Source organism: Meriones unguiculatus, chromosome 4 (genome assembly GCF_030254825.1).
Source record: "Meriones unguiculatus strain TT.TT164.6M chromosome 4, Bangor_MerUng_6.1, whole genome shotgun sequence".
NCBI classification, from domain to species: Eukaryota; Metazoa; Chordata; class Mammalia; order Rodentia; family Muridae; genus Meriones; species Meriones unguiculatus.
The window spans coordinates 122,919,629-122,946,048 of record NC_083352.1 but is presented as its reverse complement, the minus strand read 5'-3'; the positions used below and the strand labels follow the sequence as shown (position 1 = coordinate 122,946,048).

The 26,420-nt window shown below is 42.3% G+C and overlaps 1 protein-coding gene across 12 annotated transcripts in view; it reads right to left on the bottom strand.

The window, feature by feature from the left end:
* LOC110550562 (RNA-binding protein 12) overlaps positions 1 to 25,265 on the bottom strand; it is a 42,006-nt gene extending 16,741 nt beyond the window's left edge. The window contains exons 1-3 of one of the 12 annotated variants that reach the window (XM_060382976.1): positions 25,127 to 25,265; positions 16,405 to 16,486; positions 7,481 to 10,502 (exon numbers count right to left, since the gene is read on the bottom strand). In XM_060382976.1, the coding sequence (XP_060238959.1) occupies positions 7,481 to 10,480 (3,000 nt within the window). In that variant the 5' untranslated portion in view covers positions 10,481 to 10,502; positions 16,405 to 16,486; positions 25,127 to 25,265. Of the gene's footprint in view, positions 1 to 6,728; positions 10,503 to 16,404; positions 16,487 to 23,669; positions 23,770 to 25,126 lie in introns of those variants that run through there. The other 11 variants (XM_021640529.2, XM_060382971.1, XM_021640522.2 and 8 more) reach the window with 11 other exon arrangements.
* Positions 25,266 to 26,420: the final 1,155 nt, after the last annotated feature.

Sequence of the window (26,420 nt, the reverse complement as noted above, 5' to 3'; positions counted from 1 at the left end):
TTAGAACCGTGTACTTCTAAGAACCGGCAATACTACAAAGCCTAAAGCGTGCCTATCGGAAACCTAAAATACAGCAGTTCCCCACGTTGTGGGAATGGTTAGAGAAGTGTGAAAGCCACACGTCCAATTCCAGCATCCCTGACGACTGTCCCCAGCCAAATACATCTACCTGTATCTGACCCTTCACAGACAAGAACAAAGACCAAAGAAGGAAGCTCGAACTATCCCGGCATGGGAGTTCCTCTCCACTGACCACATCCTGTCTGAAACTTCATCTGCCCACCTTGTAAGTCCTACCTCCAATCAGTGCCTGAGGACATGCTGGTAAACAGAAATCATGGAGCACTGAGGCTCATCCCTAGTAGATTGGGGATCCATCAAATATCCACTGCTGGTGACGTCAGTCTCACGGACTCCCCTCAGATCATGGAGAAGCAGGTAACACTTGCTCCCTATAATGTAGTATTCTGGCATCCATGAAAATTGTAGCTGTGCAGACTCTCACCTCCTATTTGTAATCCCAACACTGAGGAAGATTACTGTTTATAAGGCCAGCCTGGACCACAGTAAATTTTAAAACCTCTATTCGATTAGTACTAGCAATACAACCTTGGGCAAGCTAGTGACCTTTTCTTTGCTTAGACTTCCCTATCAATGAAACTGTAGTAGCGATGGCCACTCTAGAGGTGACCAATAGCAGGCCCTTTTTGGTGGGATGCCTTGTGTCTATGCCATTCTCGATCAGTGTTCACAAGTGAATAAATGTGCCTTTGGGTGTCGGTGTACTATTCTGCTCCCTGTGCTCTTGGGACACTTAGGATCTAAACTAAATGGCAGGATAGGAACAGGGTATGACAGAAAACAGTGAGTGGCAATGGTGTGGCTTCTATTTTAGCACACTGAAGAGAGGGGAGGTCAACAAAGCAGCTAAGTCAAAAGCACTTAAGTGCCATGTACTTAGTTTCTCTTCGGGACCCAAACTCATAGATTTCCAAAAGAAGTTGAATAGCTGGGATCATAGAACCATAAACACTTACCACCGGACAGGATAATCTGAATCCTTTTACAGAACAGAGACCATGGGACACATTAGCCATATGTCACAAGAACTGATGGAACCAAAGGGGACTTAGCAGTCCCATTCTGTCACACCCTGTAGTCTAGTCCAGTATTAGATCTAGGTAGTCACTAAGACAATCCCCTAATTCTACCATATGGCCTCCTCCATGGCTTACACTATAGCCTTATACACAGATGCCAAAAAGCATACACATACCAGAGCACCCTTATCACTGGAATGGACGACTTGCTGGACACCACACTTGCAGGATTTAATGACAGGGGTAATTTTTAAACACAAATAATATTTGTATGGTAAAATTCACCTCAGAAAGTTACTTAGAGCAGCTACCTTCAAGGGTGGTCATTTCTGCTCCCAGCCTACCCTGCTACAATAGACATATGAGATGCCTGCCACTTGTGGGGAATGTGAGGCCATACCAGGCCATCTTCTGAGCACCAGGGCAAGGGCACTGTCAAAACCGTCGCCTCCCCCGTGTACACGCAAGCTGACAGCACAGCAGACCAGAGCCTTTGTTCACAACCCATGTTTCCATACTCCTCACTGGAATAACTCACTTGGTTGCGATAGGTAGAGGATCTTACAGATTACCCTCCCAAACGTCTGGAAAACTAATAAAAGTTCAAGAAGGAAACCACAGCATAGCCTCAAACTGTTTTCAGAGATGTTAACTGTCTGAATGAAAACCTTTACTCATATCTTGAGGTATACTCGATTCAAACTATAACTAAGCATTTACACATATGATTTAGGAATCTCATCTCTTAAGAGCCTTTCTGTGTGCCTTCCCAGCATCAAGTCCTGTTGTGCTCAGTACACAAGACTTCCCAAAAATGTATTAGCATGGCATATTGCTATGGCCAAGCTATAGTTACACGAAAATGTTAAGTATATAAAGACCAACAGAAATTGGGCCCCATCACTGAAGGAGCAGAGTGGTGTATACACTGTACCAAAAGCCCCTGGAGCAAGTTTGGGGCTAACAGGGTCCCTATTTGCAACCTGACAGGCAGATCATAAGGGAGGCAGGCCTAACTCAAGAGCCCCTAACTCAAGAGTGGAGCGACACAAGGGAATGTGCAGCAACAGGCTGGGATGTTAAAGATCACTTAAGCAGCTCGATTCCTTCATTTCTTCTTTCCCCTCGAGACAAGGTCTCTGTGTGGCCCTTGGCAGGCTTGAAGTCACCATGTAGAGCAGGCTGATCCAGGGTGCTGGGCTTAGAAGGATGTACCACAACATCCAGCCTTTCTTAGGTGTGAAGCAGGTAACGGCTAGTGTGCAGAGCACAGCATGGTTACTGTCTGACAGGAATCACATGGAACTACGTTAGCAGCAAGAGCTCTAAGTGAATGGCCTCTAGTAGTCAGGAGCTGTTTTAGGACTCATCACCCTGCTTCCCAGCAGATTCACTATGTGAGAGGGCAAAAGGAGAAAATTGGTGGTGGCTGCAGCGACTGAAACATCATAGAGCTGGCAGATACATCTGTATTATGTTCTTCCTTCCAAAATGAAATACCAGGCTGCCAGATTAGGGAGAGGGAAGTAACTGTTCCAAGGCCACAATCTAGAGGTGTCAAAATCAATAATCTATGCCATTCACCTCTCTACAACTATTTGTTGAATTTCACATCCTAACCATTAACATTTCATTGGGGGAGGTCCCGGGGGCTAGACAAAAATCAAGGACTGTGGTTAATAAGATTTGCTCCCCCAGTACACAGCCTCAGTGCTTCTGAAGTGTCCTGTACTCGGGGCTGGAATGTTTACAGCAGGGTCATCTCCCCTGAACTGTTCCGCAGCAGAGTGCTAGGTACAAAAGACAGCCCCCTGCACTGGTTGCCACTGTTACTTATGTTGATCAGAAAAGGAACCGCACTTACTTTAAGGTTGCTTTCAGAACAACACACTAAGGATTAACATTTACTAGGACATGAACCTGCTTATGTCACTGGACAAAGGCTTTCTCGCAGAACTGTCCCTACTGCAAATGTGCTACCACAGTACTCTTCAAACTATTTTATAGTAAAGTAAGCCTTCGAGATCTACCAGGTTTTATACTAAAAACAAAGAATTTCCAATGATCCTAATAGTGATGGATATACATGTGACAAACTTTGTGTAAAATGCTAGAGTGGGAAAACATCAAATTACAGAAGTGATCTCTTCTGGTCCACTCTTTCAGATCAGATGTAAAGGGCATATTGTATACAGGGCGGGGAGCAGGAGTGTGAGAGAAACAGATTCCACTCATTTTGCAAATGCTTGCTCAACACTGGTCAGTTTTTTTTTAAGAAGACTCAGACAAGGTGGTCTATGTCTGCTGCCCAGTTAACTCCAAAAGCCAATGTGGGAAGAGTGCATAAAACTAATTCTGAGTTAGCCTGGGCAATATAATGAGACCCTAGCTGTGTAATAAAAAAATAAAAATAGCATTTGGTTGTAGGAAAGTCACCAATCGCAGCAACGCTAACCCATCCTTTAAAGAATAAACCAGCAGTCTATGAAAACTTCGTTTACTTATTTTCATTAAGCTGAAAAAATGTGAAAGGAACAAACCCCAGAACCCGATGTCAAAAAGCAGTTTTGGCTCCCTGTTTTCTTCCCATAACACAGGAGCACAAGCTTCAGTGCGTGAGATTAAGAACCTACTCTTAATTCTGTCTACCCTTCCAAACAGGATTTGAAAAGGAGAGTTCACAGACCCCTTGGAGACACCTGAGGAGGAGGCGTATCTGGTCCTCAAGTTCTTTCCAAATCCACATAACGAAGCCGTTAGCTAGCAAAGCACACATAATAAATTAAATTCTGAAAACAAAGATATCACAGATTTGACCTAGCATCAAGCTTCCTCCCTGCCGTCAAGGCATCCTCTTCTTTCCACACTTCAGCATTAGAAAACAATAAGCAACAATTGTTACCTCTAAGATCACCAAATCCACATTTCCAAAGGCACAAAATATTTTCATGAGTTAAAAGCAGAACCCCCAAAATGTGGTATTACAGCTCAAAGAAGTACTTCTGTGCAGTTAAAGCGTTAGAGCATCAGCCTTTATTTTGTGACAAGTTTATTGAACAGTATCCAAGACTTCTTTATAAACAAAAAAAAAAAAAAAAAAAGAAAAAAATGCTAAATGATGCCAAAGTATAGATGCTGGCAATGTTGTGGTCACACTGTCAACAGCCCTTTGGCTGTGCTTGATTTCAAAAGTTTGGACTACAGAACTGCCAATAAAACAGCTGAGGTAAAATAATTTACACATGGCAATTGTGTGAGTGGGAAAAGTACTCAAAGTGATCACCACCAGAAACTCTCCCCCCAAAATGTATTCATTTTACACGTTCTTCGCTCATTTTTCCAGCGCTTTTAAACTAAGTGCATTTTATTTTTACACACTTGACCCATACTTGTACAATCACAGAATCCAGCGAAATGTGAGGTTGAGTAGCTTTCGTTCCCTCATTTTTGTGCAAGGTGACCATACCACCTAAAACCGTGTGCTCCGTTTGCTTACTGCCATTTATGACACTCCTAGGTTTTCATCAAGCGGGGCAAGACTGACCTTAGCTAACTAAGTATTACTGTCTGTAAGTTTGACATTTCCTAATGCAGCTTTAATTGTCAAAGCTTTGACAACTTAGAATACAAGTCAGAAACTACATTTCACTTAACACTGTTGCATTAAAACAAAACCCACAACAGCCACTAATTGTACATCCAGACTAGTACAGAAAACACCTCCAAATTATGCTTGAACTAATCTGTCACTGAAGTTTAAAAACTTTACAAATATGCTTATTTATAAAATACATTTATAGGTTTCTCTAATCCTTTAAAACCAGAGAAAATAAACACCAATAAAAACTCAGGAGAAAACAAATTAAATCTAATGAAAGATTCTCTTCCATAAATGGCAAAGTTACCGAAAGCAGACAATAAAATTTACACATGAAATTGAGAATACCTTGATAGTGTTTACAAACACACTTTGAGCAAAGCTTTACAAAGCCTTCATATCATACAAATGAAAAATATGTAAATTTAAATCTATACCAAACCTAGTTCTGGAGAAAATTTGTCTGAGGAGAGGTATGAATAATTTCACAGAACACATTTTCATGGTTATTAAAACAAAAACAAAAACTGAAACTTCAGTGCCCCAAACAAGGTAAGACAATGTACTTAGCGGTCCGGACTGTCTCAGACATACGAACTGAGCTCCAGAGCAGAGCCTTTAATTACATTTCACGAGCACTGCTGTGATTAAAGGGAATTCGGAACACAATTCTCTCTCATTTCAACACCAACACTATTTTCTTAATTTATTTAATGAACAGTGAGATCCAGGATTTTCCTTTTGGCATTTACCTAAGATGTAGAAATAACAAAATAGTTGCAATTGAGTGTGTGAAATATTTAATAAGCGTGTACGAACATATAAACAAATAAATTGTGCGAAAGGAAAAGAGATTTCCACCTTCCAACAACCATTTTTTTCTCAAATATAGTCAGCTTCCAATGGGGAAAAGAACCTGCAGTTGAAATACGATGCCCCAGAAGTTCTGAAGTGTTCACTGTCTTTGAAATGAGAAGCATTTTACTCAACAAAAACATCGTATGTAAACATACTGCTTTTTGAGGCAGTATCTATCTGTCAAGCAAACTGTGAGTTATCAAGTGATTCACGAGGCAGCCACTTCTTTTCAAAGCCTGCACAATCCTTCTCCTAAACAAAAACCCGATACTGTCAATCCTCCAAGACTACAGTAGTGAACACACGAGACTGTTGCCACCCTTAACTCTAAAGTTACACGACAGAACTGTATTCAGTGTTCCACTGGCTCAGAACACAAGACACTAAGTAAACATGTATTTGTATATGCATATATATGTAAATATGTGTATACATACATACATATATATACAAATGCTTCTTTTAAAAGTAAATGCAGACTTATAAATAATGTTGGTGTTTCAAACCAAAGTCATGTAAAAGATAAAATTTATTTCCCATTATTATCCGTCAATCTGCAATTCTGCATGTTATGTTAATGTGAAACAGCTTTCAAGCACTTTAGATAAAGAAACAAACCCTAGATAGAGCTTTAAGTGTCAGTGAACAAGATGTGTCCTTTACGGAAAGGACATTTAACCAACCAAAGTCTGTGATTCCCCTACCATAATGCCCTGATTGCCAAGCAGAAAGAGTATGAAAAAGCAAGAAGTGATCTCAATTCTCTCCTGAACTTACACTCTGCATAAAGAATTTTTGTGAACAGGCTCATGATCGAACAACTACGCCAAAAAGCCTCCAAATTAACAGAATTAAACACACATCAACCTATGGTCCAACTTAGGCTCTTTCATTCTACAAATACCACTGCTAACAAAACTACCAATTTCAACTTCAGCTTTAAATTCCGCGATAGAATGCTCTTTCTTATGGACTCCTTTGTTCCAAAATTTCACCTAAATTGGGACAAAGCAATTTGCTAGATTAGTCCATCACAGTAAAGGACTTCAAATCAAACATCTAAACACTGATTACTGAAGTGGGTTCTGGTTTTCATTGCCATCCCAACACTATGAACAAATTTTAAACTTACTAAACTAAGTAAAACTTGGCGATCAAACCAAAAAAGGTCAGTAGAGTACTCCATAGTTTATTTTTATGGTAAAAGTCATTCCACACAATCCTAAGTGTGACATTAGAAATCTAAGTTCAGGGTTATAGAGCACAAACTAAGTGTGGAGTTTTGATATTAGAAATTAATTAAAAACCAACAAAATAGTTGTACTTATTACAAGTGAGTCAATTAGGTAAATAAAGCGGCAACATCTGAAGCAGGACTGTCTATACAGCCAGACCCCTCAAGAAGCAATAAAGGTACATACAATGAATCCGGATACAGAGACTTTATTCAATTTTAAAAGAAAATGAAGGTTTCAGACAAAGCTTTGACCCTATAACAAAGCAGTATGTCCAACTGTAAATCAGATGGTAAAAGCAGACACTTTCTATTGTCAGCAGCTGGCACAGCACCGCCCCGAGCTCTACTCACACTTCTATTTTCGTCATCCCATGTGGTATAAAAGAAAACCAATCTAGATTCCTTGATAAGTTTTATACGATCATCGTGTTTTATTACAATGGTCTCTACCAGTATGCCAAAATTATTGTGTTCTCTCCAGATAGCTTTACTGTAACAAATTGCAATGTTTATTCTGTGAGTTGTAAACAGCCAACCAATGCTCTGTTATAGAAACCAATCTATCTGCAATTGAAACAATCCACAGGTTCTAACCTGGAAATACTAGGAAAACAATCTGGATGCATTAATCACAGCAACATGAAGATATTCCCTCTAAAGAACTGATATGAACGGCTACCCTAAAACGAGTTTTACCTTTCTTGAACCTATAGGCCTATCATTTAAGTCAATGACAGCAGCTGTGGCTTCATCCCGAGATTCAAAGGCCACCATGGCTTCACCTGTAGGCATACCTTTTTCATTGTATTTTAAACATACTGAACCTGGGATTACTTGATAACCATAAAAGAAATCTAAAATTTCATCAATAGATACAGTAAAGGGCATGTTCTGCACCTTAATTATTGTAGGTCCTGGTTTTCCAGAGCTAGCTCCAAAACCAGGGGGACCCCCAATATGAATTGGACCAGGCCCAGGCCCAGGCCCAAAGGCTGGAGGCCCACTCAAATGCCCAGGAACACTTCCAAGACCAGGAGGTCCATTTCCAAAACCAGGAGGAGCACTTAAACTACCTGGGCCATTTCCAAAATTCTGAGGAATCCCCCCAAATCCTGATGGCCCACTTAAATTATTTGGTGTACCTCCAAAACCTGGAACTTCCAGTCCTAGGCCAGGCAAACCACTGTTTCCAACTGAAGGCATAACAGGTCTAACGTCACCAAAGGCACCCCCTAATCCTGGAGGAGGGAGTGGTGGCCCAAAGGCATTAGGTCCACCGAAATTACCAGGGAAGTTAAATGGTGGCCCATTATTGGCCTCCTTCGATCCTACAGTCAAGAAGACATGCTCTTCTCCTCCTGCACTGGGGATGCCAGTACCAGATATTGCAGGACCAGGTATTGCAGGACCGGGCATTGCAGGACCAGGCATTGCAGGACCGGGCATTGCGGGACCAGGCATTGCAGGCCCGGGTATTGCAGGCCCGGGTATTGCCGGCCCGGGTATTGCCGGACCGGGCATTGCGGGACCAGGTATTCCGGCACTGGGCATTCCAGGGCCAGGCATTCCAGGGCCAGGCATCCCGGCACCTGGCATCCCAGCAGTAGGCATTCCAGCAGCAGGCATACCCGCACTAGGCATTCCAGTACCTGGCATCCCGGCACCAGGTATCCCACCACCAGGTATTCCGGCAGTGGGAATTCCAGAAGCAGGCACCCCTGCACTAGGTAACACTGGTACTGCAGGATTACCTGGAACAGCCATCTTTAAGCCCTTTTTCCCTTGGGCTGGAGGATTTTTCTCAATCTCTCGCATATCTTCTAGAGTAACTATATGAACAAAAGCTTCTCTCCCATTAAGTTTTTTACGGTGTAAGTGTTCAGATTTACGTGCATCGTCTTCAGTTTTAAACTGAACCAATGCCTGCCCTAGACCTTGCCCATTGTTATCAACAAGAACATGTACAGCATTCTCATCTACCGGGATTCCTTCTAGGAACTGAAGGATGTCCATCTTGGTAATGCTAAATGGAATGTTTGTTATATGAGCACAAGTTTTGGCAGAACTGACATCCCCCTCTGGATTTAACACCATTTCCCTCTGGTCATAGCTGAAGTTCTGAAGTCGTTTTCGAATCATATCTATCTTTTCTAGCATACCTTTCTTAGTAATTGGATGCACTTGAATAAAGCGATTGCCCATGTATTGTTTATGACGGCAGAGAGCAGCCTTATAGTCAGCATCATTCCTGAATTCAACAAAGCCTTCACCAGTTGCCTTCCCATTGGGTCCATAGGCTATATAAATACTATCTTCCACAATATCCAACTTCTTGAAAAAATCAATGACATGTTTGTTTTCTGCTTCAAATGGTAGCCCTTTTAAGTAAACACAAAAACCAGCCTCATGTGGTGATCTTGATCGCGACCTCTTCTGCCCACTGGGCGATTTTGACCTTGGAAGTGTCTGTGGAGGGGGATGGGCTTGTCCAGAAGGCCCCATACTTTGCTTAAAAGTGATATGACCTCCAGCAGCTACCCACTGTCTCTCTGTGGCAGGACTGACTTCCACATAGCGTTGAATCATCAGCATTCTGTTCCGTTTTAAAGCTTCAAATGTATCTTGAGGGGAGAGAAACTTAACCAATCCATTCCCATTATTTCGACCTACATGATCTTTTAACAAATGCACTGCATCAACACGGAGCCCATGGAAAAACTCTCTGACGTCATTTTCCATTGCAGAAAAGGGCATTCCATGCACACTCACATACAGGTCATCAGGGTTGATGGGAAGAGACTTCACGCTGCTTTGAGAGTTCATCTGGATTGGGTTAACAGGATTTAATGGACCCAGAAACACTGGGTTCAGATTACTGTTCAGACTCATGGGTGCTCCAGAGCCATTCATTCCAGTAGGCAGAGGTGTCACAGGTGGTGGATTCAAGGGTGGCATGTTTGACATGGGTGGCAGTGGGGTCATCGGTGGCACAGAAGGGACTGGGGGGATGGGAGGAACAGGTGGCACAGGAGGCAATGTTGGTACCGGAGGAGGAACTGGTATTGGGGGAATGGATGGCAGCGGTGGCAAAGACGGCATCGCCGGGATCGGAGGAATTGGTGGTGGTGGGACTGTGTTCATTGGAGAAGCCGTGCTCGGAATGGTTGAGCTGAATGTTGGACTCCCAAAAGAAGTCCCCATACTTGGAGCAGCAGTTCCTACGCTGGCTGTGGAAAATGTCTGTATGTTTTTGTTGCTCTCATGAACAGAAGTAGTAGTAGCAGTAACTACACTTGGCGAAGGATTATTAAAGTTGGGTACTGTGGCTGGTAACGTTACCCTGCTGCTCATCCCTGAGCTAGGCGGTGGTCCTGATCTACTAGCATTTGCTGGTGGTATATCTAAGTTGGCAGTTTCAAAACGCCTACGACTCAGTTCAATCATATTCTGCATTTCTGTTTTACTACTCAATAATAGCGTTACTTTTGACCCTTTAATTGTACCACCTGTGCGCATCATACCAAGCCTTGCATCTTCATCAGTGGCAAAAACGATGAAAGCCTCACCCAGTTCACCCCCTACAATATGCACGCCCCCATCAGGGATGGTCAATCCAGAGAAGAAGTGGCGAATGTCCATGGTCCCCGCCACAATTGGGAGACCTTGCAAACGGATGACCACAGCCATGCTGAGCTGAAACCACACACACCTGCAGATGAGAAAAGGCAACGGCCATGTCAGACTCCTTTTTATTACACCAAGATTTTAGTCACAAGAATGACCAGCTACCATATTATCCCACAAACATTCCCTCAAGCTATCACAATGTTTTTTTTTTTTATTTAAATAATTCAAAGATCTAAACAATTTCAACTTCCAAAGGCTTTCTTTTTGGAAATAGGTATGAAGAGATTAAGTCTAAGACTCAAAAGATTCTGGGAAAACTACACGACAGTAATTCACCATAAACAAGATTGCTAAATCTTCAGTGACAGTAAAAAGAAATGCGCAAAAATTCATAGGAGGGTATCATACAAAGGATACATGAAAATTAATATTTAAAACTGATTTAGCATCCTCCTTATAAACTTTCTAATTTCATAATTATCAGAGTAATACCTTTTAAGGCTCAATCTTAAAAGCAGAAAAAACAGAAAACTGGAATGTTTGTGGATTAGAAATATCTGAAGTAGGTTTATATCTTAAATACTAGTACTGTCGGACTAGCATTCAAACACTGACCCTGAGTTCAATCCTTAGCACCAGAAATCTCAAATGATAAGATTCCGTATTTTATAGTAAAACTTTCAGCATGTTTTATAGCTTTATTCGAAACAAACACACCCCCTGGAGCTGTGCAGATGATTCTTTAGGTATGAATACTTGCTGTATGTACAACTGTTAAGAACATGAGCTGCATCCCCACAGGAGTATGAGTGCACACATCTGAAACCTTAGCTGGAAGGCCCAGCTCTCAGCCTACTTCCAACTACAGTGAGAGGGATTCTCACTCTCAAGGGAATAAGACACAGAATGATAGAGGACCTAACATCCTCTTCCAGCCTTTGCCTGTACATACAGGCTTATACACACCAGTATGCGCACACATGCAGGCACACAACACATACACTAAATAGAATAGCAAAAATGAAAGTTAACTTATATTTCTCACCGTAAGCCTACCCACCATGGCTATTTAACCAAAACTCTGGTCTAAAGACTACCAAATCTTGCTTTAAAAAAAGACAAGTAGGGCCAGGCATGGTGAAATAGCCTTTTGTTCCAGCACTTTTTCCATGAGTCTGAAGACATTCTGCTCTACGTAGAGTTCCAGGCCAGTGAGGGACTCATAAGTGAGACTCAGTGTCTCAAAGAAACAAATCAACAAAACAGGGTTTAGGGGTACGTTTGTCTAGCACCGACAAAGCTCTAGGATCCATCTTCAATACTACATAACCTCAGTATGGTAGGGGATGCCAATTATCCCAGTATGAGAGGTTGAGCCAGGAAGATTGTTACTTTTTTTTAAAGACTGATTTATTTATTATGCATACAATGTTCTGCCTGCATGTATACCTGCATGCCAGAAGATGGTACCAAATCTCATTATAGATGGTTATGATGTATAGATGGTTATGTGTTTGCTAGGAACTAAACTCAGGACCCCTGGAAGAGCAGCCAGTAGAAGCACTTGTAACCTCTTAACCCAGAGGCAGAAGGATCTTGAATTCAAGACCAACACTACAAATTATACAGATTAATGTATAATTAAGTATTAAGACTTCTGACCCAACTTAACTCCTGTTGAATCTCTGGTTGCTTACTATCTCCTTATACAGCAAAACCCGTCTCAAAAAAACTAAAGGGGGGAAGGAAAGGAGGGCTCAGTGAGATGGCTTAGGTTGCAGCCAATACTGAAGACTTGAGTTCCATCCCTAGGATATACATTGAAGAAAGAAAATCAACTCACTGCTGCGTTGCATCAACTGCTGGTAAATGGCTCAGCAGTTAAGAGTGCCACTGCTCTTGCAAAGAACTGTGTTTGGGACCCAGCACCCTCAACAGCTCACAACACCTCTAACTCAGTTCTAGGAGGTCTGATGCCCTCTTCTGTCCTAAATGGATAAGAACACATGTATGTGTTCATATATGTGCAGTACACATATGTATGTAAATCTTTAATAATAAAAACAGTAACAATAGAGCAGCACTTGGGAGGCGAGGCAGATGAATCTGGCTGGTGACATTTACCTTTAATTCCAGCACCCAGGAGGCAGAGCCAAGCAGAGACCTGTGAGTCTGAGACCAGCCTAGTCTACAGTGATTTTCAGGTCAGCTAGAGTTATATAGTGAGATACTGTCTCAAAACACAAAAAGTAGCAGCAATATGGGCTGGAAATGTAGCTTAGTTGCTGGAGTGCTTGAATGGCACCTATGAGGCTTTGAGTTCAATCCCAGCACCTCAAAAACAAGGCGTGGAAGCATATACCTGTTAATCCTAGTTTTTAGAAAGTTAGACACAGGATGATCAGTTCAAAGTCATCCTTAGCTACACAAGCTGTTTAAGCCCAGCCTGAAACACATTAAACTGTCTCAAAAATAGTAAGTCCTAAAGAGATGGTTCACTGGTTAAGATCACTTTTTTTTTTTTTCTTCCCCCAGGGGACCCAGGTTAAATTCCCACTATCCAGGGCTGGAGAGATGGCTCAGGTTAAGAGCATTGGCAGGCTGTTCTTCCAAAGGTTGAGTTCAATTCCCAGCAACCACATGGTGGCCCATAACTACCTATAATGAGATCTGATGCCCTCTTCTGGCATGCAGGTGTACATGCAGGCAGAATACTGTATAAATAAGTAAATCTTTAAAAAATAAAGAAAAAGAAAAAAAGTTCCCAGGATCCATGTAGTGGCTCACAACCACCTGTAACTCCAGTTCTAGGGGTTCCAACACCTTCTTCCTGGCCATGCCACATACATACACATACATGTAGCAACCACTTATACACATGAAATTAAAAATACAATTTTAAGCTGGGTATGGTGGCATACACCTGTAATCCCAGCACTCAGGGAGGCAGAGGCAGGTAGATCTCTGTGAGTTCAAGGCCAGCCTAGTCTGCAAAGTGAGTCCAGGACAGCCAAGGCTACACAGAGAAATCCTGTCTTGAAAAACAAAAAATAAAATAAATAGGGGGCTGGAGAGATAGCTCAGTGGTTAAGAGCGTCTGCTCTTCCAGAGATCCTGAGTTCAATTCCCACCAAGCACATGGTGGCTCACAACCATCTATAATGAGATCTGGTGCCCTTCTTCTGGCATGAAGGTGCACATGCAGATAGAACACTCATATACATAAAATAAATACATTAAATTATTTTTTTCCTTTTTGGTTTTTCCAGACAGGGTTTCTCTGTGTAGCCCTGGCTGTCCTGGACCAGGGTGGCCTCAAACTCACAGCAATCAGCTTGCCTCTACCCACCAAGTGCTGGGATTAAAGGTATGCACTACCACCCCAATCTCATTTAATTATTTTTAGAGAAACCTTAAAGAAGTTTCTCCCCAGTTGAATTTGATTTCAAGATTTCCATCCATTCATTCATTGATTAATTTTTATTTGGTTGTTGTTCCTGTTGCCACTGTAACTGGCAGCATTACCATTTCAATTTTAATTGCTTCTATGACTTTTGTAAAAGAATGGGAATTAAAATTTGGAGATTGGAAAAATGGTAATTTTAAACTAATGTGATCAAGTTCTAAATATAAGCCTATTAAACTGGTTGAGGGGAATTTTAATTAGTTGAGATCTTGTTTAATAATTTCTCAAATAAGAATATTAGAAGAGAGGACTGGAGATATGGCTCAGAGGTTAAGAGCACTGGCTGTTCTAAGGTCCTGAGTTCAATTCCCAGCAACCACATGGTGGCTCATAACCATCTATAATGAGATATGGTGCCCTCTTCTGGCCTGTAGGCACACATGCAGGCAGAATACTGTACAAATAAATAATAAATAAATCTTAGAGAGAGAGAACATTAGAAGGGACAAGGTTTCCTGCTATAAGCACTAAGACTTATTCAAATCAATGAGAAATTCTTCAATGTCAAATACTGTATGAACCTTAATTTAATAGAATAGAATCAAATTAGATTACAATGTTGTAAATACTATATTTAAAATAGAAATACAATGTTTGGTTTTCATAGTTTCTTTTTTTTTCTTCTTCTCTGTTTCTCCATTCAAACACCCCTATCTTTTGCTTGTTTGTTTATTCTGAAATATGGTCTTACAATGTAGCTCTGGAAGGCCTGGAACTCCTGAAGGAGAGCAGGTTGCCCTCCAACTCAGAGATCCATCTGCCTGTCTCTACCTCCTAAGTACTGGGATTAAAAGGTATGTACCACCACCACTCCTGGTTATGTTCTATTTTAAAACTTTTTGAGCACGCAAAAACAAAAAACTAGTAAAAACAAAACCTACCTCACTACTAACCTGAAGAAATTTCATAAATAACATAATCAAATTATATATTTACAATCACATTTTATTTGTAAACAGTTAAGAGCCACTATCTTTGTATTTTAGGACACAAGCGAAACCAACAAATTGAATGATGGCAAATTCTGTACAGTTAACATTTTTACTCGTTTGTTGGTTTCTCCTCTTTGAGTAAGCAAGCATGTCATCCTTACTTGAGACAGGCTCTCATGGAGTTTTATGCTACTCTTAAACTGGCTATGTAGCCAGATGACCCTCAACTTGTGATCCTCCTGCCTTTACCTCCCTCTAGTGCTGGAATGTGCTGCTGAGAATTGCACTACGGCTTTGTGCTTGCTGAGCAAACCCTACCAACTGACTTCATAGTTCTCACACAATTATATACAAAGATAAAAGCAATCTTCAAATTTATCCAAAAATGATGGACAAGCAAATAGAAATTATTTTATAAGACCATCATAAGAAAACGGGGGTAGGGTGGGTGGGTCAAGCTTTTTTTAGGTATGGACTGCAAGAGTTAAGAAGGCTGCTAAGATGGCTCAGGTAGTAAAAACCTGAGTTTGATCCCAGGTATCCACATGGTAGAAAGACTCCTGAAAGCTTCCCTCATGACCTCCACAGTTTGTCACTGAGTTCCAGTGCAGGCAAACACGCAAACAAACACAGAGAGAGAGAGAGAGAGAAAAAAAAAAAAGAACAGCACCAATAGACTTTTTCTATTTTCTACTTAGCCAGCAATATGAAAGTTTAACAGTACATTTCCAAATAACTGAGTCAAATTCATATTCCTTAATGAATCTGAAACACGTTTATATGCAAATCACGATAGCATAATAGTCACCTTCAAAAAAATGTTTCATCACTTTCTCAGAGTTTAGTAATATCATAGGTATGCCAGGACCTCAAAATCTAAGAAAAAGATACTTTAGTTTGTAATTAAAGAATAGGATAAGAACTTAAAAGAAGACAGATTAAACACAAATGACAGTCACATGAGTTTCTAAACCATATTGTTAAGAAATTTACCAAATCAGTACAAGGTAACCACAAAACTATCCAATAATTAATAACCGGCCTAAGATTGCCAGCTATGAAAGGGCTGGAGGATCAAGCCAAGCAGAGTACAAGATTTACTCCTAAATCCATCTGAAGACCAAACGTCCAAAGACCAAATTTTTGAGAAATATAAAGTAACATTTGCTATTCTACTACTAAGTACCTGCTTGAAAGCAAATCTTAATCTATCTTGGGTCTGGCTTGTTCCCATCAACAAAAGGTTAAACTCAACTGCTAATGTGTGAAATTTGCACTGTACAAACTATTACATACCATCTACACCTGTATTTCTGGGGGCTATAAATAACCACACCAAGAAGCGCTGCAATCTATCACCCACCTATACAATGCTATGGGGAGGGCGCACAAGCTTACTACCTAACAATAAGAACTGAGCCATGTAAATAAAACAACTGGGGGAAACTACTACTCATCCACCCTCATCCCTCAGACACACTTCTCAGTAAACACACACATAAACACAGACACACACACACAGACTTATCCCCATTTTCATACTTCTTAATAAGGTATCTCATTGTATTCTATACAAAATCTCTTACCTTGTAAAACAAGAGATGTATTTTCTTAAGTAGTAGAGGCCAAGTCAATCCTGTGGGCAACCAATTAAAACCAACTTTTAGACTGCAACAGAGAATAAACGGAGGCAAAAATCAATGCAGGAAACAAAACAACACGCATAGGCCACACTGAACTGAACATTGCGAAGGAGAGTCTGAAACCAGCAGAGTACTTCATAAGAATGTATAGCTTTGCTTTGTTTTTTAAGGAAAGAGATACCAAAATCTTAAACATATTCTTATTTTGATACTGCTTTCAAGTCTGAGAACCATTCTATCAAGAGTACGCCGTCGGGTATTTTTACTAAGAAAATGACATAAAATAGCCAAAACCTAAATTTAAACACAGTACTAAAGTGCGGCTTCAAAGGTTAATTCCCTTAATGCTTATACAATCAGAAAATTCCATGAACGCCTATTAACATGTGCACCTCAACTTATTTTCCAAAGTTCTCACCAAACTTCCGATGAAAAGCAAAAATTCATACAATTGCTGGACAACTGTCACCATCTCCAATTCCTCAGTTAGCACTGTAATTACTCTTTCAAATATATTACCTCTGTGTCAAATTATCACAGGTCACAAAACACAACTGAAATGCAAGTTCCATCTCTAAACAGTAATTCCACCGGTATTTAACATATTAAGAAAGATTTCTTTGCACATAATTCCAAAAAACTTGTTTGAAAACTTATCTAAAGCACAACTGTAACCCCAACATTCCAAAGGCAGGAGCTGAAATACCACTACTGGTAAGTCTAGGACTAACCTGCACTACATACTGAGTTCTAAGTCCAACCTAGGTCAACAACAAATTCTTGTCTCAAAATAAAGTATTTTTCCAGCAAATGTTGTAAGTACATAATGACACTTTCCAAAGCACGAACAAGGTAATTGGATACTTATCTTTCAGGGTAATTTCTTCCAAACTAGCGAAGTTATTAACAATTAATCAGCAATACAGACAACCAAATGATTAACTGTATTATTTCTGCATGTAGAGGTTTTTGCCCATATTTTAAAGTGAGGACTGGTGTCACAGACAGTTAGCCACCATGCGGGTGCTGAGAATCAAACCCAGATCCTCTAGAAGAGCAGCCAATGTTCTCAACTGCTGAGCCCTCTCTTCAGCCCCCAACAGTGTTTAAAAAGTCACTTTAAAATAGAATAGCTGGGTGTGGGGCGAATGCGTCTGATCCCAATGCTCAGGAAGCAGATGCAGATGGATCTGTGAGTTTCAGGCCAGCTTGGTCTACAGAGTGAGTCCAGAGTAGCCAGGGCTCTGTTACACAAAAAAACCCAATCTCAAAAAATAAATATATTTTTAACCTTTTTGGGGGGGAGGAGGGTATAAGCAGTCCCAGACTGAGTGTAAGCCTAACAAATCTTAGGCAAACAAACCCTCTACCACTGAGGTCTATCCTCAGCTCAATACTGCCTTTTTAATTTACTGTATGTACGTGTGCGTGGAGATGTATGCATGCTACAGAATACATGTAGAGGTCAAAGGACGACTCTGAAAAGTTGGTTCTTACCCTCTACTATGGGGGTCCCAAGGTAAGAACTCAGGTCAGACTTGGCACCAAGTAAAGTGATCTTATCAGCCTTATTATTTTACTTTTTAAATTAGGCTGGTAATCTTCCTGGCTCAAATACACTAGCTGTTCATTGTGTTTTGGAGATAAGTTTCAGGCAGCCTAACCTAGTCTCAAACTCAGCATGTAGCTGAGGCTGGCCTTTACTGATCCTCCTGTCTCCTGTCAAGTTTTAGGTTAAGGTACATGGTAAGTACCATGGAGGGCCACTGAAAGGTTTCATTTGTTTTGGGAGGTCTCACGCTATAGCCTATGGTGCCATGATTGGCACGCTACACCATTTTAAAAAGTGATTTAAAGAAAAAAAAAAAAAAAAAGCGGTGTGCTTGTGGAAGACAAGAGGAGAAACTTGAGGTTTTCAGTAAGTGCCTTCCACCTTGAGAAAGGGCTTCTCCCATTCCCCACCCAGAATACAAAAGGCCAGCTGATCTGTGAACCTCCCAGGATTCTGTCTCTACCACCCGTCTCCCTGTTAAGGGCTGTATTGGGACTTCTTTACATAGACAGACTCTGGAGATCCTCATGCTCCATTCAAACACTGTCCCAGACAACCTGTCATTTTTAAAATCAGAGAATGAGAAAAAAGCTGCTACTCCCTGGTACTAAGATTAGCAGCAGGGGGTGGAGAGATGACTCAGCAGTTAAGAGCACTGTTTGCTCTCCCAGAGGTCCTGAGTTCAATTCCCAGCAACCACATGGTGGCTCACAGCCATCTATACTGGGATCTGATGCGCTCTTCTGTCATGCAGGCATACGTGCAAATAGAGTGTTCATGTGTATAAATAAATCTTAAAAAAAAAAAAAAAGATTAGCAGCAGAACTACTTATCTGAATGATTCTCATTGTTAATCTTCTTTGAGATCAAGTAAGCCACAGTAATATTTTTATCACCAAAAAGTAAAACAAATTTTAAAAATCCTCAACTTGTCTAAGAAACAAAAATGGTCTAACAACTTAAAATATTATACAAAGTGTGTTTTGCAACAAAAAAACAAGCTTTTAAAATAAAGCCCAGAGCACTACATTAATCTTTAGCATGAACACGTTTGCCAACTATTATTGTGTAGTACATGTATATGACACCTGTGTATGCACAAGTGCCATTATAGCACTCAGTGGAGGCAAGGACAACTCTGTGAAGCTGAAACTTTCCTTCAACCATTATGTGGGGGCTCCAGAGAGCCCTCACAAAAACTCAGGTCACCAGACTTGCCTTTACCTTCTGGACAACCTGGTCAGCTGTTTCCTTTAATTCTCCATTTAATTACATTTATTTATTTAGTATATTTGTGTGCCACAGAAATATATGTATGTACAGAAATCAGAGGACAACTTTTGTGACTCAGTTCTCCTTCCATTATGTGGGTTCTAGAGACTGAAATGGGGTGGTCTTGATGGCAAGTGCCTTTACTCTAAACTGAACCATCTCACAGGCTCTAAACTCTTCATTTAAAAGCTGTCTTTAAGCTGGGCATGGCGGCACACCTTTACCCAGCACTTGGGAGACTAAGGCAGGCAGATCTGAGTCTGAGGCCAGCCTGGTCTATAAAATGAATCCCAGGTGAGCCTGAGCCACACAGAGAAACCCTATCTTGGGGAAAAAAACAAAACAAAACAAAAAACAACAAACCCAAAATAAAAAAAAAAAACAACCCACAAAAAACCCCTAAAAGCTGTATCTAGCAGTTTCTATAACCAGTCACAAAGGAAAGTTTGAAGTTTGCTTCAAAAAAAGCAACAAAAACAATTATAGCAACACTTCTCTCCTAGGGTCAGCCCTAGGAGCTAAGAACCAGGGTAATTTTCTAGTTAATTTTTGTGCTAAACATCTGGCACCTACTGGAGATTCTAATTCAAAAGGTCTGACATAGGAGGGGTGTAGTATTTTATTCCTGTAACCAAGGTGCTTCAGGAGGCAGGAAGACCCTGGGTTCAAAGCCAGGACTAACTACATAGTGCATTCAAGTCCAGCCAAGATATGAGACTGGTCTCCCCTCCCCCGCCCGAAAAAACCCCCAAAAAACAAAGTACAAACAAACCATAATATGGACCTAGGGCATGTATCCCACATATTAGACAACTGAGGCTTTTTTTTCCCTCTCAGACACAAGAAAATATCCCACATCCATCCTGAGGAGGGCAAATTTAGGTCCACCAGTGATGTTCATAGGATAATCCCTGTATCTACAAGTTCTAAGAAAGAAACAATAAGGAAAATTCTTACTACATTAAGGATGTTGAAAGCCCAGCTGATCTTGGCAAATATGAAGTTCAATTTTTGTGTTCAACTTACAGTACAGAATCAATCTACACACAAGAAGTATCATTAGAAGCATCCCCATACCAAGGAAGATTATCAAGGCTAAATACCAGAAACTTTTTTCCTTACCACAGCTCTTCCTTCACAAGCAAAACAAACGGACACTGGAAACTGCAGCACTTTTTGCTAAAATCCCCACTTTTTAAAGACCAGTAATTTTTATCAGTTCAAAATAAAAAATTGTATTATTTAATATGTACGGATGTTCTTCCTACATGTATACACTTCTACATGCACACACTACTATCAGAGGGCAGAAAGAAGGTGTCCTTATCCCCTGAAACTGATATTATGGATGGCTGTGGGCTGCCATTAAGTTCTGGGAATTGAACCCTGGCCTGCTGGAAAAGTAGCCAGTGCTGTTAATTGCTGAGCCATCTCTCCAGGCCCAAGATCACAAATAACTGAGCTAGTACTGTTTTCCAGGAGCCTGCTTATTCCTATGTGCCAAAATGTCAACTAGTGCCTAACAGAACACAGGATCCCAACTTTAAAAATCTACCCCACTCACCTGAAGCTCTTGTGAACTTTGGCTGAACATGATTGAAATAATTCTATATAAAATAAAACAAAAAAAAACAAAAGCAAGCAAACAAACAGAAATGGGTTGGGGTGGGGATGGTGCAGGCCCTGAATCCCAGCATTTGTATCTCTGAGCTCAAGGCCAGCCTGCTCTACAGGGTGAGTTTCAGGACTGCCAGGGTTACATGGAGAAATAAAAACAGAAAGTATTAAGCCATATTATGGTGGTACACACCTTTAATCCCAAAGCTTGGAGGCAGAGGCAGGAGGCTCTCTGGAGTTTGAGGCCAGCCTTGTTCCATACTAGCCAGGACCAGACAATGAAACCCTGAATGAGACCCTGCAGCCAAGGGGGGGTGGGGAGGGGGAGGTACTGTAGCTAGACATGGTGCACACACAAAGCCAGCTCTTAGGACGCAGAGGGAGAAAGAAGGGTTAAGAGTTTAAGGTTGGTCTGGACTATAGACTCTGTCTCATAAACATACATATTTCATCTATATAAAAAGTAGAGGTCTTCCTGAATAAACTGCATTGGGAAAAAAAAAAAAGTACAGGTCAAGCAAGGAGAAAACTGGCCATTGATCCACTGATACAGTTCACAAGACCTAAAACAATAAGCTTGCTTGTTTAGTGTATTTTCCACTTAATTTCCTAACAGATGTTGCTTCACCACAACAGAAACCAGATACAAACATAAATTTTAAGTATTTGCATAATACAAACAGATAAACTTTATTTACTAGCTGTTCCAATTATTTGAAACTTTAACATACAATGTCCAACAACAAACCTTTTCATTTACAAAGAAAAGGTACAAACTAAAACTCCACTCTTCATCTGACAATAAACACCAAGAAGTGAATTTTCATTTTGTTCCGTCATCGGTCTTTACTTGACAGGGTAAAGCAGAGCTACAGACTTAAGATTCAAAAGAAACAAAAATCCCAGCAACCCCTTAAACGTTCACCTCAGAGAACAGACACAAGGCCTCTATTATATAAATGGGCACAATATTAGCAATGTACTGACATCACCAAAGAAATCATGAAACCACAGCTTCATCCCCTTGATTTTGTCCCCCATCACCAAATAAAACAGGTTTCCGATCCTGGGACCATACTCATGAACTCATTTCTGACACTGATAAAATGCACAGTACTGAATGTTCATGTTAACTTCTCATTTAGTACTCAGAGGCAGCAAATCACAACATTCGTAAGTAAGATGGTCCTCCTGACAAAAATATTTCATATTCTTATCATTGATACCAACAAAAATATCCTTTTTATTCCTCTATACTTTAAAACAAAAAAATATTTGTAGCCTAACTAAGCACATATACTTTCACTATGGTTTTTAGTCTTAAAAGCTGGCTTTAAGCCAGGAGCAGAATAACAGAATAACGCCACCCTGATCTACAAAGACAGTTCAGGACAGCCAAGGCTACACAATGAAACCCTGACTTGAAAAACAAACAACGGTCTGGTAGGATGGCTCAGAGGTTAAGAGCCCTGGCTGCTCTTCCAGAGGTCCTGAATTCAATTCCCAGCAAATACATGGTAGCTCACAACCATAGATAGTAGATCTGGTTCTGTCATGCCAGTGTACATGCAGACAGAACATTGTATAATAAATAAATAAATAAATAAATCTTAAAGAAAAACAAGAAATGCTGGCTTTAACCTTAAGTCTTGGCAAAACAAAGGGTACGTAGGTGGTTAATTGATATTTTTCTGTGTAGTCTACCTACAACTCTTAGTAAGCATCCATTTTAATGAGTATTTACTAAGAATATGTAGAATAGGGGGCTATAATAGAGAGATTAGCTCAGTGGTTAAGAGCAATGGCTGCTCTTCCAGAGGACCCAGGTTCAATTCCCAGTACCCACATGGCAGCTCATAAACAGCCTGTAACTCCTGGTGGAAGGGGTCTGACACCCTCACACAGACAAACATGCAGTCAAAACACCAACGTACATAAAATAAAAATAATTTAAAAAAAGAATATGTAGAATAGAGGGCTGGAGAGACTGCTAAGTGAATAAGATGGCCGTTCTTCCTGAGGATCCATATTCAATTCTCAGCACCAACATGGCAACTCACAAGCACCTGTAACTCCAGTTCCAGGGGATCTGACCACTTTTTCCTGGAGTCTAAGGGCAGCAGGCACGAATATATCAAAAAAAAAAAGAAAAAAAAAGTTGTAGGCTGGGTATTAGATTTTAAAGTGGACTCTGCATTTTAGGGAAAGATTCCTAAAAGAATACATTGTGTAACTCATTACGAACAACAAATTATTTCAGAAGAAATAATCTGTTCAAACTAAATATGGTCAGCCAACTCTTCTCCTAGGGAATCCAGAGGCTTAACAGTTCAAAGCCGCCTAAGCTACAAGATTCCATCTCCAATGAGGAACAAAAGCAAGCAAACCTCTACCAATCAAGCAGTGGAGCGGCTCCCTGCAAACTGGAGTCAGACTACCAATACTGACACCAGAATCATCAGGCCCACAGTATAAAGATTAAATGAAGTGTTAACAACTAAAATTAGTACTAAGAAGTCCAAAACTTTCCATGTGCAATCAGAATGTTCAACACGTCACAGAGAGTAACAGAAGCCTGAAGTACATTGCTAGTAGCCTGAACTGTAACCACGGTGTTTCTACAGCTTCACACATTCCCCTGGCAGATTTGAACGGAAAATAAAATTATGCATTACAATCCAGTGAGCAACATTTAACTAAGCACGTGATATAAAAATGTAACATTTGATAAACTAACCAATACATAAGCACAGCCTTGTGAACTCACCTAAACAGAAACATTTCCTTCAAAAATATTATGTGAACAGTTCTTCCACAATCACTTTCCACCAAAACCAAAAATCTCCATCACATCAAAAGTAACAAATCTGAAAAACATGTACATCAGTTTTATACTTCTATTAATTTTTAAATAAAGGTTTTTATAAGATTTTTTTTTTCCAAGTGCAAATGCTCTTTAACACTTTTAACAGTATACAGCGGTTAACAGATCCCGGACAGTTTTTGTTTAGAAGACTGAAGTTCGCCAAAAATTACATTTCAAACTATCCAAGAAGCTCTGAGAGCACACTCACAGTCTCTCCCTTCAGTTGCCAACCTAGTTTTTCTCCCACCAGGTTATATAGACTGGCACCAACTTAATCTGAAAGTAACACGATGAAATGGTTCCTGCCGATGGCAAACACTCAGACATCTGTGAATCTAGGAGCCCAGACGGCCCTAGGACCCAGAATACTCCTGCAACACAGCCTGTAATTCTCTAGATACACAATCCACCAGAATGAATGAAATCTTTCGCTCTCAATTAACCCTGAGTAGACCACGTGAGACTCCTTCGAATTTTTCACCATGAGACACACACACACACACACCTGACTCCACTAGATTACTAACGGGCACCCAAACCAGCTACATAGGTCCATAACCCATCACTAACCTGTGGATCCCTACAGGCCTTCCCTTCCGTTTCGCGCGGCGGCGAACTAGCGCCGCCAACCTTCAGACAGCACAGCTATCTAACGCACCCACCCTACTTCCTCCCGGTAGCTCCTCCCGAAAGGTGCCATCCGCGGCCCCTTCCCTATTCGGGCCTGCCATCCTCGCTACGGTTCTCCGAGCTCTCACCTCCCCCTACCTACGGGGCGGCTCCAGACTGCCTACACCCCCCAGGCAAGGCCCATCCCCAGCGCTGGAGCCGGGGAGCACCTCGCTACGAGCCCCCGCCGGAGCCGGGGGCTGCCGGGGCCGGGCCGCCCAGAACGACTTGCTCCCGCCCCCGGGCCCAGGTGCCTCCCTAGTGTGGCTCCCCTTGGCTGGTCACGGGCCATGGGACCTCCTCACTTCGGGGTCGGGGGTGTGAGTGAAGGCCCCGGCCCCACGTACGAAGAGGCCTTCCCCGCTCTGCGTGCGGGATCCGGAACCCACCCTGCCCCGGTGGCTCGCAGGCCGCGGGGCCCCCGATGGCCGCTGCCCGCCGCGGGACCACCGGGGCGTCCCCGCCACGGCCTCGCCTCCACTTCGGCACGCAGGCCCCGCCTCTCGCGTCCTCGGAGGCCGCGGAGGGTGAAGCGGCGCCCCAGGACCCCCGCAGCCCCGCCGCGACCCTTTGTGTGGGGCGCTCGCGGCCGCGGGCTCCAAGGCCTGGGAAGGCCCCGCCCCGAGGCACCGAGGAGGCGGCTCGAGCCCCGCACAGCCCCGCCCGTTCCGGGGCTGCGGGAGTCTTACCGGGGAGAGCTTGCGCGGCACCAGAACCCAGACCCGAGTTACCCCCCGCGCGAGAGCCTCAGCCCCGTGGCCGGCAGCCCCAGCCCGAACGGCTTCCCGGAGCCCACCGCGGCCAACACCTCCGCTGCCGCTTCACAAAATGGCCGCCCGCCCGCTCGGCCGCTCGGCGTTCCGGAGGGGGCGGGGCGGCACTGCGACGTCACCCGGCGGGACACGCAGGCGCGCCGAGGCCCTAAGGTGGGGCGAAACCTCCCGTTGCAGGTGAGTCTGCAAGCCGGGTGTTTAAAGCCCGGTTCGCGGCGTCTGCTCCCAGACCGAGCCTCGCGCTCATGTCCGAAGGTTCTCTCGAAGGACTTCTGTGCGGGCTGCTCTGGTTCTTTGCGCCCCCGGGAAAGGCGCGATATGGTGCCTACGGTGCAGAGCTGGCTGGAGGACTAAACGGACCACGGAGCAAAAGCTCGGTCCTCTTTATGACTATTGCAAATACTCGGCCTTGGGACCGGAGAGACGGCTCAGGGGCTAGGAGCTCGAAATGCCCCTCCGGAGGACTGGAATTCAGTGAGCTGCGTGTCGAATGGCTCACAACGAACTACCTGAACGCCAGCAGCAGATCTGACGCCCTCCTCTGACCTCTTGAGGGCATCTACGCTCACTCAGAGACATTAATAAAAATAAAATAAATCTAAAAGGAGGCAAAAAAAAATTTTTTTCAATCTGGCCTGGAGAGATGGCTCAACCGTTAAGAACACTGGCTGCTCTTGCAGAGGTCTTGAATTCAATTCCCAGCAACCCCAGGATGGCTCGCAAACATCTGTAATGGAATCTGATTCCTTTTTCCGGTGTGCCTGAAGACGGAGCTCTTGTTTACATAAAAATTTCAACCTACCTTGGTGGACCACAAAATCCCCAGTTTGTGTGTCTGCTTGTGTGTGTTGGCGGGGGATAAGGTAGTTATGGTGGATAGAGCATTTAATGCCAGCACATGAGAGGCCTGAGGGAGGTAGATCTCTGTAAATTCGAGGACACCCTAGTCTTCAAAGCTAGTGCGGGGGCTTCACAGTAAGATTTTCCCCAGAGATGAAGTAGTAGCCATTGGACACACGCTTGCCTAGCATGCATGAAGCTCCAGGTTGGACCCAGACAACAAATAACCAGATGCAGGGATGCTCACCTGTAACTCCATCACTCAGGAGCTGGGGCAGGAAAATTCAGAGCCCAAGAGAGGCTTCAGTAGGTAATGGAAGGAGAACGCAGAGCCTGAGATCGGGTAAGAGGCTCCAGTCGGTAATGGCTC